The sequence below is a fragment of the Rhamphochromis longiceps genome, linkage group LG5, assembly GCF_057381845.1.
Source record: "Rhamphochromis longiceps isolate RC_006_pf linkage group LG5, R_longiceps_female_GT1.1, whole genome shotgun sequence".
NCBI classification, from domain to species: domain Eukaryota; kingdom Metazoa; phylum Chordata; class Actinopteri; order Cichliformes; family Cichlidae; genus Rhamphochromis; species Rhamphochromis longiceps.
Window position 1 is genome coordinate 38,535,042 of NC_140561.1, and position 17,822 is coordinate 38,552,863.

At 40.5% G+C, this 17,822-nt stretch overlaps 1 protein-coding gene across 5 annotated transcripts in view; it reads right to left on the reverse strand.

Moving 5' to 3' along the window:
* The window catches only part of itga7 (integrin, alpha 7), a 38,441-nt gene extending 25,062 nt beyond the window's left edge, over nt 1-13,379 (reverse strand). For 3 of the 5 annotated variants that reach the window (XM_085407590.1, XM_085407587.1, XM_085407586.1), the window contains exon 1: nt 12,865-13,378. In XM_085407590.1, the coding sequence (XP_085263716.1) occupies nt 12,865-13,082 (218 nt within the window). In that variant the 5' untranslated portion in view covers nt 13,083-13,378. Of the gene's footprint in view, nt 1-12,864 lie in introns of all 5 variants that reach the window. The other 2 variants (XR_014911807.1, XM_085407589.1) reach the window with 2 other exon arrangements.
* Between the last annotated feature and the right edge of the window lie 4,443 nt (nt 13,380-17,822).

Consider the following 17,822-nt stretch of genomic DNA (forward strand, 5'->3'; position numbering starts at 1 on the left):
CTTTACTCTGCTTCTAACTCATATCATTGTTTAGGAAAGACTCAGACTGATCGTGCGCTTCACTGCCAAGCTCATTCTCTCAGTAAACCCACATTTGGTATGGTGTGTGCATGTGTGCCTTTGTGTGTGGAGGTGTGTTGTTGCTGACCCTGGGGGAGATATCAGGGTGTTGATGTGATGGTCTAGTAGAAAACCCACATGAACTCAGGCCCTGCAGATTCAGCACCAGCATGCATGTGTATGTATTACATTGCCATGTTGAACACATAGATTAGATAAGGCACCTGGGTTCTGTCTACAGCAGGAGACAGAGAAGACAGAAGCCCCTACCTGTTTATAGCCTCATATAAAGCTTTACTTGAGGATAGCTTTTCTACATGCCAGTGATCTTCATACTGGTGGGGGACAAACCACTGCAGGTGGAGAAGGAGGGGGAAAGCACGAAGCAAAAGTAAGTTGAATGAGTTGAATTTTCTTGGTAAAACTAAACAGATAAGAATTTTCTGATACCATTCTGCTGACTGTTACTTAACACAAACTCAGGTTGGCTCCTGTTTTATTATTATTGGTTGATTAAAAAAGTGTGGGATGTGATTTTTCTTTGGCTTTTGAAGTGTGGCGTGTCAGAAAGGTTTGGAGAACCGCTAAACTTTAACAACACATATGCAGTGTTAACTTACAGATGTTAAGTAGAAGACTGTTAGGTTGTTTGTTAGCTGTGTGCATCCAAATGCATCCATTATTTGCTGACATAAATTGGAACAAAGCTGTGCTTCTACTAGTAGTCAGTCAGACCGGCATGGTTACACCAGCAGGTATGGCACAAGTACAAAAGCTGCATTATTGTGAGGTCTTTATCTTACAATATAAAGCGCCTTGAGGCGACTGTTGTTGTGATTTGGTGCTATAAGATAGGAACATCTCCCATCACACATATAAAATCCTGAACTGATGTTTGAGAAGGGCATGAAAACAAACCGTCAGTCATTTTTTAATCAAGTAATTACAGTGCTCGAAGAGAATTACAGATTGCCCATTACAGAAAGCAGGAGGAGGGGCGACTTCACAAGGCTGTATGTAAATTAGTGCGTTCTTTGCACTTGAGAATTTAGAGTATGTACAGAAAAAAATGAAAAAATGTTGTCAACAAAACAAAATACCAATGCACAGTTATTACTGCTCCTTTCCAAAACCTCTTAAATGTCCACACCTCTGCTCTGATTTGTGATTTACAGCCACTCCAAGGCCATCATCCCCTTTTTCACTCGCTGATCATCACAAAAACAACACAGACACTCATTATGCTGCGCTCATATGTTCGCTGAGGGGAGCATGTGCAGTGACCCCAACACTCTCTCCACTATCCCATCCACCCATCCCCCATCCAGGTTGGGTGTCCACACACACGGTCTCTTCCTCCCTCACTCCTCCCCCACTTTCAGGAGTCACATCTCTCTGTTTAGCCTCCCATACAGCAGCCAGTGAGACCAGCAGGGAACCAGGACAACAATGTGATCAAGTTGAAAGAAATCCATCACATATGTTGCAATTTGGACCAATAATCCTGCAGTAAATAACAAAGAAAGAGCACAAAAATGGTATTATATATACAGCAGGGTTGGCCTATCCCACAGACTTGGTCTCCACGCGCTTGCAGCTTATTAAATTGTTTATACCAATTTTGGTAGTGTCCATCTTCCTGTTGAAGGATCACGTGTTCCTCTGTGGCTTGGCGAAAAAATTCCCCGAACCCTTACAATGAAATTCATATTCTCATAAATTAACTAGTACTCGTGCTAAAAACAAGGGTGCCTTTTCTTTGTTGTGAAAGAAATACTTGGGGTGGAAAGTGTTGACATGCCAGTCTGTAAACAAACCAATACAGCAGTGAAGAAGAAGATGCAAACATCTGCAGGGAGCTGAATTCAAAGCCCTGCATTGTTTGTTTAGAAAGAGAAAGCACTGGCACTTTTCACGCTTGTCCATTTAATCATTTTAAAGAGCAACAGCAGATACTTTTATCTGAAGCCCAACCCTTTTCTCTGAATGTTTCAGCCATGGGCTTTAATAGCATAATCACATTTGTGAAATGACTCAAATATGCTGCAAATATTTGCAGTGTTTTGTTTCACTGCATTATTGCTAGTGCTTCTGAGTCTGTGTGCTCACACCCTCAAACATCGTTCCACAACAGAGCAGCGTGAGATTGCTGCTCTATAGACAGAAGCTATAAAAGATCAGCATGGGGCCCAGAGGCTTTTTAGACCTTCTGTTGTTATCTTGGAGTAAGACTGTGACCTCTGACCTGGAAATACACAGACTCACGCATCACACTTGTATACACATTCACAAAATATATGCTATCGTGTGTATAAATGGCTGAAAAATGCATTAATACTCATGCAGATAGTACGCAGACTGTGAATTACAGGCCTACACACAGGCTGTCGAACAGTGTCGACCAAGGTGACGACTCTCGTGAACCTTGAGCCAAATGGCACTTTTTGTGTAAACACCTGACTCCAGTTTCTTGCTGACGAGAAAACAACAGCTGAGAGCGAGGTGACCGAGTTGTGAATCACCCTGTTTTAACATTTCCAGTATGGGCAGGCGAGCAGAGAGTTGGGCACTACTCGATAATTTGCAAAAAGAGAGAGACAGAAACAGCTGCCAGTTCCTGCAAATCTCCTCTGGGATATTGTGGTTCACTGCCCACGGATGTGACTCAACGTCCTGCCTGTATGTGAACATCACAATCATGGTGCATTAATGTACAAAAAATAAGATTTGTTTTTTTTAGCTGACTCTCACGACAGCAAGAAGAGGCAGAAATGGTTCTTGAAGTACTTGGTAACCCCATCCTCACTGCACATGCATTTTTAACAACCCCCAAACTCACCACCTGCCCCCCTGATCAATGAATGAAGAGCCATTTCGGGGCATAGATAGGTAAATAATGGCCCTCGGGTACTATACCATCCCTTGTCTGTTCCTTTTATATTCTCATTTTGTCCCCCATCCCTGCCATTAGCTGGTCATACATGTATTGATCCGTCTCTGTACTTATCTATTAGGGTTCTCAAATTCCACTGCTAATTTTTAGTGTGTCTTATTTATTTCCCATTGTCATTGTTTTTCTTTAATTCATTAATGAACTGCAGTTTCTTGGTAGTTTGGTGCATAAGCTGTCTGGGCTCTCTGGAAACTCGAATCTACAGAATATAGTGAACCAAAAGCAGTTAAAAAGTCAATTCAATGTTAATATCCCAAAAATGCTTGTGATCACATTTGGAAGCCCATTAGTCACATGTGTTTATTCATATATGTAACAGCTTAATTTTAGTGATGCATAAACTTAGCCAACACACTACATTTCAACTTTCAAAGCATGGTGCCTTTTTATTCTGCATTTCATTGTAAGTCAGATTCGTCAGTTCAGCTCATATCTGTTGAAATTACTGACGCAAGTCTCAATACGACACTGCAACAATTATCTATTAAAGAACAAATAAAACATTCACTTTATATGATCACTGCCATCAAAATTGAAAAATTTAATTGAAAATCTAGTTTAATAATTCCAAACAAAAAGCATCAACATCTCTCATAATTTCCTGCTCTGGTCTGGTTTGCATGGCACGGTGTGTTTCTGGACACAGATCAGAGGCCCATCAGTTCTAAGTCGAGCTACTATCTAGGTGATTTATTAAACTGCTCCTTTATCAGTCACACACACACACACACACACACACACACACACACACACACACACACACACACACACACACACACACACACACACACACACACACACATTTAATCAAAGAGAAGGCATGCAATGATTTATTCATCCCTGCAGGTCCCGTTACCATCAGACCCTCGACACCTCCCCCACATTCAGATCGTGCCGTTTTCATAAGTGAGTGCTGGGGTCAGCTCAACGTATTGCTAAGATTTTTATCGAAAATCAAGGAAAGCAAAAGGTCAGAGTCAAAAATTACAGATCATTATTTATGCAGTTAATGCTACAAAATGTTTAAAATTAAAAGCATATATGTGTAACCTCAAGATTTTATCTGTTCACTGTGAAATTCAGATGCAGAAACAGTTTCTGCAGCACTGCCTCCATCAGATCCAAGTTATATGTTTCAGCCTGACGCTGCAGATTGTGCATCAGCTTTCAGTGTGCACGCAGTCTGCAAAGTAATATTCCTGAAAGCTCTGGACCAGGCAGTGCTGCTTCCCACCGAGCTTTTGTCCAAGCCCAGGCAGTCCAGCAGAGGAACAGAGGAATGCTAAATAGACAGAGAGTGATTGGGAGGTAGAAAAAAGGGCATTAATCGAGTGTATGTGCACGAGAGACTGTAAAGCTCGTGCTGCATAGCCTTTGCTTTTTCTGATCCCTCATATAAATAAGCACTGCAACAATTCTTAGATTTATGAGGCTTTCACATGAATGGCCTCTGGGAGATTTAGTGAGAAAGTTACTGTGGGATCAACTTAAAGGGGGGAAGAGAGAGCGGGAAAAGAAATCATGAATTGAATTAGGGAGGGGAAAGGGGGGACGCTTCATTCTAAACTCTTAAGCCAGGGTGAAAAAGCAGCTTTTATCTGCCTGTTGTAATGTAAATGAGCACCCATAAATTCTTCTTTGTATAATAAATGTGTGAAGAAGTTCTGCTGTGTCCTGTTTAAAAACACTTATAGATATATATGTGTGAAACACCACAGGGAGGGATGGAGAATACTGTGAATGAGTCATAATTCATAAACTAAAATCAGGAATATTGTCCAAAATGTGGAAGACTGATCTTGGCTGTCGAGGTGAAGGTGAGGGACCGCCAAACAATTTTCAGCTAGTAGGAGAAGGACACGTCATCAACACAGGGCGGCGAACAGATATTGATCATGTGTTGCTGTTTGAATTGTTGTCTTCACTATAGAAGTTCATCATTTCTGATAAGTGCATAACTTGCAGTGTTCACTAAGGTTTTCACAAGTTTCTAGTGTGCACAGTTTAACACATGGAGTACTAACAGAAGTAACAGAAATGAGGTGACAAACAGGTTCGAGGTAACAATCTGTCAGTGAACAGCTCATTGCACTTATGAAATGGAAACTCAGTCTTTCTACACAGTGTTTATGACTTTATACGGTGGTAGGTAGCTTTTTCCAGAAAACATCACTGTGACAGTGACATTGTCTCCTTGGCCATAACTTACTGTGGTTTTTACAGCAAAGAGCGCACTGTGGCAGTGAGGCAGATGGCAAGATGGTTACATTGTTCTTGGTCAGATCCTCTCTCAAGCGACATCCAAACATGAAGCGATTCAGTCGTTGCTCATTACTAAAACAGTTGGTCATGACCTTCTTGGCTCTTGTTGCCATGGTAATGCTCAAATGTATTTATTACCCTGTTGTATATCAGTTAATGGTATCTTTAGCTTTTGGTGGTAGCTGCTTTAATTGGTTGCCTCAGTGTTGATAACCAACAACTGTCACTAGCATGCATTTCACCCATTATCACTTAAAGTCAGTGGCTTTATACAGTTGCTGGTCATCATGTAATTTTGAATCACTTCTTGTGTAGATGCCCCTTAACAAATATAATTACTAATTATATAAAGCACATTCCTGTGTTGAGTCATTCATTAAAGACATTGAGCAGATGTTGGAACAAGTTCCACTTTCCACTTAAAATTTTCACTATGACTTCAATGGATGCGTCACGATTCGGCAGTGTGGCAGGCAGTCACAATACTGTGACTATCTATTAGGTCAGACACAGACTACCTGTTTCCCCCAGTTTTTAGTGTTTGTTGGTCTAATCTGTTGCTCGGTGCATTTTCTGTATAGATCTGAAATCAGAATGAGAATTATAATGTAAGTGGATCAATAGCTTCCTCACCGACCGCAGACAGAGAGTGAGAGTGGGACGTTACACATCTCCAGCCCTAAATCTAAGCACTGGGTCGCCACAGGGCTGCGTGCTTAGTCCACTGCTCTACTCGCTTTATACACACGACTGCACCCCCGCCCACCAGAGCAACGCCATTGTAAAGTTCACAGATGACACTACTGTGGTGGGGCTCATATCTGGGGGAGATGAGTCTGCCTACAGAGATGAGGTGGAGACTGCTGGTGTCTTTCTACAGAGCCTCCATCGAAAGCATACTAACGTACTGCATAGGCATATGGTACGCTAGCTGCACAGTGGCTCAGAGGAAAGCACTCCAGGGAGTAATCAACGCTGCCCAAAGGACAATCGGCTGCCCTCTCCTCAAACTGAAAGACCTACACAGTTCCCGCTGCCTCAAAAGAGCCCATAACATCATAAAGGACACCTCACACCCTGGACACTCCATGTTCGAACTGCTGCCTTCAGGTAAACGGTATAGAACAACATACACAAGGACTAACAGACTCAAACACAGTTTCTACCCAATTGCAATATCATGTCTCAATGCTACTAAAAGCAGATGACTTTCATTGCCCCTGTTGTCATTTGTGCCCTTGATGTTGGAATGCTTTCAGACATGTTTTGTTGGATGCGCTAACAAATTGACTGAGTGATTGATTGTTTGAGTGATATATCAACTAGGTCGTATGTTGAGTGTCTGTATGGGGCCTTAGGCCTGGATTGCTTGGGTGTATCTACGGTATGAGTATACTGTATTTTATATGTATTTCTATCTTTTATATCCTATCATTATAGTTTTTAAGTATTTAATTATAGTTTTTAAGTATTTATCTTTTGTGATGTTGCACTGACCAGAGACATCTTTCAATTTCATTGTACCTGTGACAATGACAATAAAGAATATTCATATTCATAATCCCTATGTAGGTTTTATGATGTTTTTAGAAATTATGATGTTTTCTCTTCTCCAAAGCAGAACAACAAAGTACATGGGGATGTTTCCCAAAATGTCAAACCCTTCTTGTTTTGCAAACTCTGTATGCCTTTGGAATTCAGCATGTGATCACCCCTATGTCCCAGTCTTCCTTAGGGTGTTAATCATGCCTTCGGTTCAAGAGGAGGATTTGTTCGGCCTCAAAAAGCATTGCTTTGGATTCATATTCAGCCAATGAAACCAAACTCCAGACACATGTCTGTGACTATGTCAGCTACCTGTGCCCCCCCAGGCACTGAGACAGACTGCGCCTACTCTCAGAAGCAGTACCACATGTAAACATGACCCCTACTGCAACCTGAGACTTTATTACTTTTCCTATGAATGCTTTGCAACGCAGTCAATTGTAAATCAACTGTAGGATAAATCACAGTCTAACAGTATTGTCAATGATGTGTGGCTTTGCAGCACGCACTGTATATGGATTTATTATATAGATTTGGACTTTGATATAGAATTTGATAATGCACAAGTGATGTTACAGATATTTCAGTGAAAAAAGCAAGCTAGGATTAGCAAAGACGGACTGCTGTGCCTGGACATGTGTTAAGCACTCTGAAACTCAGAAATCTGTACATTATTAATGAATTATGACAATATTAGAGCATATTGTCTTATAGGAATAACTTTTTCTTAATTATTTTGGGCAGACTTACCACAGCGTAAAGATGTTTATTATTTAAATTTAGGTAAACAGGCAGTGGGGGGCTCAAGCCCAGGGAGATTCCCGTCTTCACCAGGCAGTACACTAATAGCAGAAGCACTTCTCTTAGCATTAAAAATAGCAGATGTACACATAACTCAGACTCAAATACCCATCACGTCTCATCCTCTGTTTGGCGTTAGCAGCAAAAGATGAAATTCTCTCGTTTAAGCTTTGGCCTGTGCTCAGGAAGAAAAACAAAGGTTTACAAAAGGCTCTAAACTGTGGCCTAGTTTTACTTCAGCCGTGTCAACAACCTGCTTGTCCTCACAGTATGTGAGTCAGTATGATAATATTGTGTCACATGGGTTGACCTTTACTGCCATACTGAAAATAAGCTGCAAGGTTTGATGCTGCAAAACTGAACAAAAAGGCAGTCATTGTGTACGCGGTATCAACTCCAAACAGTATTGCCTTTTCTGATCTTTGCTGAGCTTCTGATAAACTGTGAAACTCCAAAGCCGCTGGCGGTGAAACTCTTTCAGGGGCGACAGTATGACTACGCTGATCTGTATTAGCACTCGCATTACTTTATAGTATGATTTAATCATGAGTCAGCACAGCACAGAGCATCAAAGAAAAATATCATTTTCTCAGTCGAATAGAGTGACATAACACACAATGACTGTAAAACATTATGGCCACAGGTGACAGTAACCCAAACCCTCATCATAAAAAAAGAAAGTGAGTCAGTAGCATCTGATTACAATAAGTTTCAGGCAGACGGCTTCACGAGGGCTGGAGACTAAACTACCAAATAGGAAATGTAATAACACAGAGGGAATAAGGCTTAATGGAAATGTATTATTCAGACAGGAAGCATAACTATTGTGCTGCTTCTGAATAATACATCTCTGAAGGGGCATTAAAACCTCTAATATTTAGAATTTCCCACCAAGATACATGGAAGAATTATTTTTTCATTATGTTCCTAAAAACAACATGTCAGGATTGTCCAGAGTGTAACACACTAGATGGTTTCCATTTCCCGCTGAAAGCCATTTTTCTTTTAATAAACATAATTCCAAAAGTCTCATAGACCCTAAGAGGATTTTTATTTTAATGCAATTTATGATTTTACCTCAAATCTAATTAAAACATGACTTAAAAGCATGCGAAATGGCACAGAATGATTTTGTGTTGGTGATCCCAGAACACACGCTGAGAAGGATAAAAAGTATTGGTAGTAGGGGAGACCGGGGATAGTTGTAACATTTTTGACATTTCTGTCTGTAAATTGGAGCTCTTTTAAGGTAGTGGTTTCAAAATGTAATGCAAAGTATTTACATGTCTCGGCTATTAAATAGTGCAGCTATTTTCTCTGCAGCACAATTACCCATTGCATGGTATGGCCTCAAACACAAAGAGTGAAATGTTACAATTAACCCCATAGTCTGGGTTAGTTGTAACATATCCTGGGGTGAAATGTAACACAATGAAATAAGAGTACTAACAAAATATTAACATGTAATCTTTGTTTATTCAACACATGAATGCACTTAGAGTCATTAATGTAGCTGTGTGTGTGTGTGTGTGTGTGTGTGTGTGTGTGTGTGTGTGTGTGTGTGTGTGTGTGTGTGTGTGTGTGTGTGTGTGTGTGTGTGTGTGTGACAGAATGCAGAAATCTAGCTTTTGAACATATTCCAACCCCCCAAAAAAGACAAATTATGGAATTTTCTGCAACTGAATATTTCATTAATTTTGGTTGGTCTTCCTTGAGTTTGGCCTCATTGGCTCAGTGGGCATTATAACCTACAACTCTTGCACCAATTTTGAACATAACAATGAAGCTGAAAAAATGTAGTTGTTCACCAGCATCGCAATTCCATTACTTTTTATCATGGCTTACCTTGGTGTGGTTTGCAAAGTGCCTCAGAAAGATGAGGAACTCTGTTTCTTGCACCCATCCTGATTTATTTCCACTACCAGTACTTCCTACTGGTCCATCTCTGACACAGTGGTCTGCATAATGTATGTGTGGGAACACAAACAGGCATTAACCGCATATACAAAAGCGACCAGTGAACCTCTCTCTGCTGATGTCGTTGCCCCAACTTGTTTAATATAAGTTAAAGTAATAGTGTGGTAAGTTGTAACATCTGCATTATTGTTACAACTAACCCAGACTGTTGCTGTTACAACTGACCCAGACTCCTATAGCCATGAACTAGCTAACATTACAGTCAACGGCTAAAACATTAGCACTAAAGACCTACACAGAATATATCCCCATAGACATACAAATAACATAATTTAAGTTTGATGAGTTTAACTGCAAAGCAGATAATGCTATTAGAAATTGAAATAAAGTAGAAAAACTTACTTTTTGGCGTACAAATTACTTTTTTTCGTGTTAAATTGTCTGTGTTTGACGAAATGTGCTGATTTTTCACATGTGATAGCAGAACTGAATTAGGCATGCACAGGATGAGTCACATCATTTGAAACTTAGCCCTGATTGGAGAAATTGGAAGTGTTACAACTGACCCACGTTACAACTATCCCCGGTCTCCCCTACTTTATATTACAGCTCTAAAGTAATATGGTAATAGTGGGGTTATAATGTGGTTTAAAGACAGAGGCAATAACCATGTCATAACATTTACTTATCACACAATAATTAAGGCAAAAACAATGTGGAATACATTATTAATGTGGGCTTATTAACACATTAATGTCACATTTTATTACATGTTAAATTCAAACGACTACAAAGAAAATAAAATTTTATTGTATTACCAAAATATCTGATTTTGACTCCTTAGCATTTGTTTCTGCAGCCCATACTCATCGTTTTTAAGTGCAGTGAGTTTCTGTGCATTTTTAATCTGGCGTCCGCATATGTGGACATCACATCGCTACTGGCTGTTGCTCAGGTAGTAGCTCACCTACTAGCCGGAAGGTTGGTGGTTTGATCCCAGTCTGCTCCAGTCTGCATATCCAAATATCCAAGATACTAACCCCATGTTGCTCTCCAATGCATCCATCGGAGTGTGAATACATGTGTGAATGTTAGATAGGCAGCACTTATAAACAGCTTAAAAAGTGCTTGTGGGAATAAGTTCATGAACAAGTTGTTTAACCTCCTAGGACCTGCCGTCCACATATGTGGACATCACATTTTGGGTTGTCTAGACCAAAATACTCAATTCTGCTCTACAAGGGCCTGATGTCCACTTACGAAGACATTATACTGCCACTGTTCTAGCAAAATTTAAAAGAAATGTGGATCTCATTTTTGTCAAAAACAAAAATCTGGTATTTCTTTGTTTTTATATTCATCAGGTCCCAATCAGCCCAAATAGCAAAGAGAAATTAAAAACGCCATGAAAGAGTTCGGGTCTTAGGAGGTTAACAGACACAGCTGTAGCTGGTGGACTGAGAGCGGCTAAAGAGTCGTGTATTTTCTTCAGGAGACAGTAAAGACTAAAAACAGAGTTAAAAGCGTTGCATTTGTCAGTGTGGCCATTATTAAAAATAATATTTTCTAAAATCGTTTTGTCAACTTGCTGAAATGGCAGAACGTTCTCAGACTGCTTCTCCTCCACAAAAGTGGGCATAAAATGCTGCTTTACCTTTTGGCCTAATGATTTCATTTCTTGAGCTAAACACTTTTAAAGGACATTGGTGTTCATGAAAAAATGTAGAGTAACAAAGCTGAAAGTTGACAAAATTTGTAATACTATACATTTCTTTGTGTATAGTCAAATTGTTTTGGGCCCCATTATTCAACATTTCTAAAAACCCTGGCTGGCTACACCCTGCAAAGTCATCTGCACAGACCGACTGAGGATGAAATCACCATAAAGTCATCCAAACACAAAGTACTTTCCCAGCGTACCGGCAGCAACATCATTCATGCCACTCTCTTCCAGTAGATGCATCATCACATCAGCACATCAGGTCAGAGTTTTATTGACTGTCTCCTGGCTCTAACATCCCTGATGGACAGTTTTGCTGGAGTCTTATCCCTTGTTTACTCAGGACACAGCAGTCAGGGATACAATGAGTATTCTGGTAGTTGCTTTTTAAAATAAGTCCCAGGAATGCTGCTGGACAGCATGCTGGTTTTCAGAGGGATGACATGACTGTGTCTGATGTCATTCCCCTGGTCTTACCAGGCGACAGGGTGACTCCAGCCCGAGTAAACTAAGCAGCCCGCAGTTAAATATGGAGCTCCAAAACAGGAGCTTGTAGCAAGTTAATTCCCTCATCCTTAAACATTAATTTTCCCTTATACCAGACATGTGACATGAACATTGCATTTGCTATTTTGGGGTTTGGAGTTAACATTACATTTATTTATCAGTAAATTTCAGAGGAAGATATTACCTCAAACGCTGCTATATTTATTTTACAGCTATAGTTCAACTGTTGGTTAAGATTTGGAATACATGTGTATTCTTCTCTGTTAGGATCTTATAAAATACAGAGTGCTGTGATATATGTAATTATTTTATATGCATGATTTTTCTTGCAATTCTGCAACTTTACTTCTTAGCTTCTGAATCTCACCAGATAGTGTGTGCTGTATTAATCTAAGAAGAGACTGTTTGACAAAAAGCAGCACCAAATTCATGACTAAAAGAAAATACACCACCAAATCAGATGGAACAGATCTCGTCAATATTAACCACAAAGCATCCAGACAGCTAAACTTGGGCAGCCTTTTATTCGCGGTCCTGTCGTAAACATGTCCAAAGATTTGCACGCAGGCTTGTTGTTATCATTTATTCATGACTTGCTGGAGGATTGGAACAGGACTCGTGAGTGTTCCGGTCACACTGGAAGACTCATCAAAACAGCTGCCGGCAAACAGCAGATCAGAGAGCAAACACACATGAACAGCTTAACTTTGGGTTCACAGGCACAACCAGACAGACTGAAGACTCCTCACTCTATACTTCATGGGACATGAGTTCCTCCAAGAGAATGACTTAAAAACACTCTTCTACCTTTTAGAGAAATCAGATCCTCACTTCTGATTCAGGAAGCTTGCTCTCATCCACTTTCCTCTCAGTGCAGACGCTGCACATAAGCAACTACTGCAGCAAAGCAGTGATTTGACAAATTGATGCAGTGCAGAAATGCTGGCTGTGTTGGCATTAGCATTTTAGATCCCTAAGAATGAACTCACGATGAGCTTTTGTATGAGAAGCAGGTGCGCACACAAGACATCACATATTTGACCTGAGTCAGAAACACACAGGACACACAGGACGAGCTCAGTGCCGCATTCACACTCACCAGCTCTGAGGGTCTGGATTACGCTGCTGGTGAAGCGCAAGAGAGAAGCCAAAGAAGGTGCCAGGGTCTCCCAACTTATGCAGTGTGTGAGTAGTATCCAAGTTAAAGCCCCAGACTTGAGTCGAAAGGGTCAACACACCCAAAATAAAGGTAGTCCACAGTTTAGAGGAATCAGATGAGAGGGGACAAGGGTTCCCATGTCCCACCAGGGCTGCCATAGTGGGGTGCAGGTCTTCTGGCAAAGCAAGTTCAACTCAAGAAGAGCACAGAGGAGATTCCTTTTGTGGGTCCCAGAGAGCCAAAGGGCAGTAAGGGGAAACCCTGCGTGAGCCTCCTCTGCTTTGCTCTCCTCTCTGGATGCCTGCCTTGTTTCCCTCGCTCTATTGCGCTGCCTCTCAACTCCGTTTGCTGCTGTCAGTCTGAAGAGCAGCCTGTGAAAATGCGGCTGCTACTACTATGTGTGCAAGTGTGCTTCCCTCAATGCATGTGCGCCTCCCCCTCCTCTGTGCTCAGAGGGAGACAGAGGACAAGTGCCTTGAATAGCCCGCTCACTCCTCCCCCTCCTCTCTCTCTCTCAGGCCTTCATCCCCTCCTCCCTCCCTTCCTCCCTCCCTCCCTCCTTTTCTCCCCTCTCTCAGCTGACATCAACACTCAAGGGACTTGTGCCAAAATACCAGGCAAGGTTGTCCGGATACTTGGAGGCCATTGAACAGAGCGAGAGCGGGTGAAAAGACAGCAGACTGTTTTATCTGTTGAGTTCACACGCTCCAAAGCGCCTCCCTCTGTGACCACCTGTTGCTGCAGGTGCATGTACATCGGAGTAATGCATACAAGAAACTCAATGTTCTTTTAGCTTTAAAGTCCCGACATCTCTGGAACGTATCTGGAGGACAAAAGGGGCAGAAATGTGCACAGTGACCCAGGAAACTTTATTTCAGGCCTTTAGCTCTCCTGAAAAGACAGAGTGGAATAATGTATGCACTGTGACTAAGCAGTGCCAACAGGGACATAATCTAACAAAGTGGGACTACACCCACACAAATTTCTGTTTCTCTGAGGTCAAATCTGCGCGCAGCTGTCAGCGTGTCACCTCAACTGTCCACACAATAAACGTCACGCAAACAGTTGCACATTAATTACACAAACAGGTGGCATTCTTGGAATGAGTTTACAGGTTTTTAGGACCTGTTTCCCCGTGGGGAGGGGGGGGGGGGTCTGTCAGGATGGGTTCGTTCAGATTTGATTGTAAAAGGTGACGACGCATTAATGTGGGTTGAGCAGGATTTTCAAAGTTTCCATTTTTGACGCAATACATTTTTTTTTATGTGGACAGAAAGCTAAATATCAACATAATTAATATACATTTTGGATATATTCAAGTTAACACATACAGTGTACAGAAGAGTGTAACTTTTTACAAGGATCAGTGATTGAGCTGCAATCAAATACACTAAAAGGTAAAAGGAAGAAAAAAGGCAACTCTTTCAGTTTTAAAGCTTAAATCCAGAATAAAGTAATTATAAAACAGCTCCTTTTTATAATTAAGAGTTTTATCTCATTTTGATCAAATATCATCCTGCTGATTAAACTAGTTGGTCAGTGTGACTTCAACTTTGAAACAAGCTTAGGATTAGCATCTGTGGTAGTGTTATCAGTGTCTACATACACCAGCTTCCAGCAGGATGAGGCTCAGTTCTTCTCATGTGACCTGCTGGCATCATGAACCAGCTTCATGAACCTGCTGTTAAACTTTCTCTGCCCCCTGCTGCCCTTATGAGGGATTTAAAAATGATCCCATGTATGAGCACATTTAGCCCTAAAAAGATGTTTATACCTGAGTTTTTGTAGACATTTTTAAACATCTTCAACAACTTTTCACAGATGCTTTAATTTATTTTTTAAAGGAACTTTAAAACCCATTTCTGTGGCAAGACTAATGGAAGCACAATTGTGTGAGGTCAGTATTTTTTAAATAGACTTAGGATCTATTTTAATATTCCCCTTTGGAAATATTTCACAGTGAATCGCGGCTAACAGCATCAGAGATGTCCTCAATCAGCCTGAGGAGACGTGCAGGCCAAGGATGAATTTGCTGTTTCAGAGATATCGGGAGAATGTTTGTAGCTCAGTTACTTAAAATATTCGTCCCTCTTCTGATCTTTACAGGGATGAACAGACAGAGGCTTTCAGAGGCAAGTGCTGTTTCAGTCAATACATCCCCTCTAGATCAGAAAATAAGACATAAACATGCCTTTTGCATGATAGATTAAAGAAACCATGTTGGTACGACAAAGATAAATACAACAAGTATTCCTGTATAACAACTACTACTTGGTCATTATAACTTGAGGGTTACACATAGTAACTGCTTTTCATTTAATCTAATCCTGGATGAACAGTTATCGATACCACACACTGAATATGCTCTGTTGTTGCTAGCAGCAGCATGCTAACATGCTCATGTTTACCAGGTATAACCTCGACTCTGCTCACCATAGACCACCTTCATTTTTTTTAGCATGACAACATTTTATTTTATTTTTTTTAATTAAATAGTAAAGTATATATGTTTTGTGTATTTAGTCAAAAGGATCAAGAAGCAAGAAATACCTTTCATAAATTCAGAAGTTTATCTGGATCTGAACAGTTGATGATGATGTTTCCTCATTTTTGGTTCCGTTCTCTTTGTACACATGTGACATTAACTTTGATTTAAAAACATGGAGGCTGTTGTGGCTCTTTGTGTTTCCATTTGGAAAAGTTCGGTGTCTGTTTGAAGCACCTTGGCCACAGCGAGAGCCGGCACTGGGGAGTTTGTGCTTTTGTCAGCCGGAGCTCCCACACACAGCTCACTGGTTCACTGCAGAGTCCCAGATATTATCTAACACCAGATCAAAAAGGTGGTTTTATATTCAATGAAGCAGTGTTCCTTCTGTCTATTATGTGAGAGATGAGCTGCTTCATTTTGAGATAAAAAATACCAGAAGAACTTAGAAGAGAAGGAAAAATGTGGGTGTGGGATGTGGAGAAAATGCTGAAATATCTTAAAGGCAGCTCGGGCGGGAGGCCAGACAAGAATGCCTTTTGACAGAACAAAGCATAATCAGAGGCCGAGATAGAAGAAAGTGGAAAAAAGAAGAAGAAAGAGACGAGGAGAAAGAAATCAGTGAAGCTGGCTGTAAAGATTATCTGCCACACTATCCATGACACTGGCATTCCCACATAAGTGCTCATTAGCAGTCTGAGCCACGCTCCAAGGAGAGAGCTTATTTTAGACAGTAGACTGCAGCAGCAGTGCACACAGTCAGGGTCATTTCTCCCGTTTTAGTCCCACATTGCTTCAATGGCTGAGATTGCTGCAGTCAGCACTATTACTGTATTGATTTATGGACAGTGTAAGATGCTATAAGAGGGAGTTGGTGCTGGTTATTATGGGATTAAAACCAAGCATGCCCATTCTGGCTATATCTGTCTGAGTGCACTTTGGGAAGGCTTTTCTCGTACTGGTGAAAACATGTAATCACACGTTTATGGATGTAAAAACTAAACTTCATTCATTCATTCATTCAAGTAAGATGTTTTATTAAGCCTTATTTCTTTCTTATATATATATATATAGCACCGTACTAGCCAGAAGTATATAATGATGGTAAAACATCATTATATACTTCTGGCTAGTACGGTGCTGGACTAGCTTTTGCCTTAAGAACTCTTCATGGCATAGATTTAAAAAGCACTGGAGACTCAGGTCCGTATTGACATGACAGAATCACAGAGTTGAGTTGCTGCAGATTTGTGTTCATCCATGATGTAAATCTTCCACCACTTCCCAAAGGTGCTCTGTGGAGACCATTCATATTTAAGAAACCAGTTTTGCATGATGTGAGTTTTGTCACATCATCAGGTTGTCAACAGCTGTTGAACCGGTGTGCCTGGCTCATTAAAAGGGTTATATATGTTTTGTGCTTTTTACAGTGGTTTTGTAAAGGTGATTTTTACACAAAGACAAGCAGAGACGATAATAATAGTTATAACTCTTCAGAAATGAATTGAATTTGTATGCTTTTGTACAAACTTGATTTTTAATCACATCTTTAGTGTTGAATAGACTCTTGTCCAGGAGGTTATATTATTATTATTATTATTATTATTATTATTATTATTATTATTATTATATAATATATATTACTGCTTCTGTTTGAGCCACAGAAAAATGTTGTTTGAACCACAGTTCACTAACAGTCATGGCAGTAAAAGCACCAGCGAGAAAAATCAAATTTACCCCAGATGTAAAATTGAGACATAAATGTTTGGCTCAGCTCTAGAATAACGAACAACAAAAAATCTACTGAATGTGAAAAAGTATCAGAGCAAAGGTCCCAGACAGAGCTAATACAGAAATGACACCAGTGCAAAGTTCATTCCCAGAATTCCCTTATCTGGATTCACTTACCCAATCAGGCTAAGTGGTCACGGCGAGCTTTTAATCAACTTGCCGGTGTTTAATTCATGTTACCACAGTTGTGTCTGTACAGAGAGAGGTCGACTCACTCACCGCAAACATCATCCCATGTAAAATCTCAGCTGTACATTGCTCGACATGGATGATACTGTGAATCAGTCGAATGCTGATCTATTGACAGATCAGAGCAGAAAAACGAGCAACAGCAGAATTCACCATTTATAGGAGAAATTAAAAAAAGAAAAGTAAAGTCTGAATATTTCTCATTAGTTTTAACTTTTGGTTTCACTTCAGCTCTTCTCCACAGTTGACGGTTCAACAACAACACAAGAAAAAGTAACCCACAGACTAGTTGTACTACATATTATTGACACCGCACCCGTGTGACAGCAGATGCTCTCTGCAGATAGACGGGTCGTCTGAAGCTGCCACAGACTGCCAACCGTCCTCTCGTTATTTCACCAAACCAATGAGTCCCATTAGTCAGGTGCAGTTT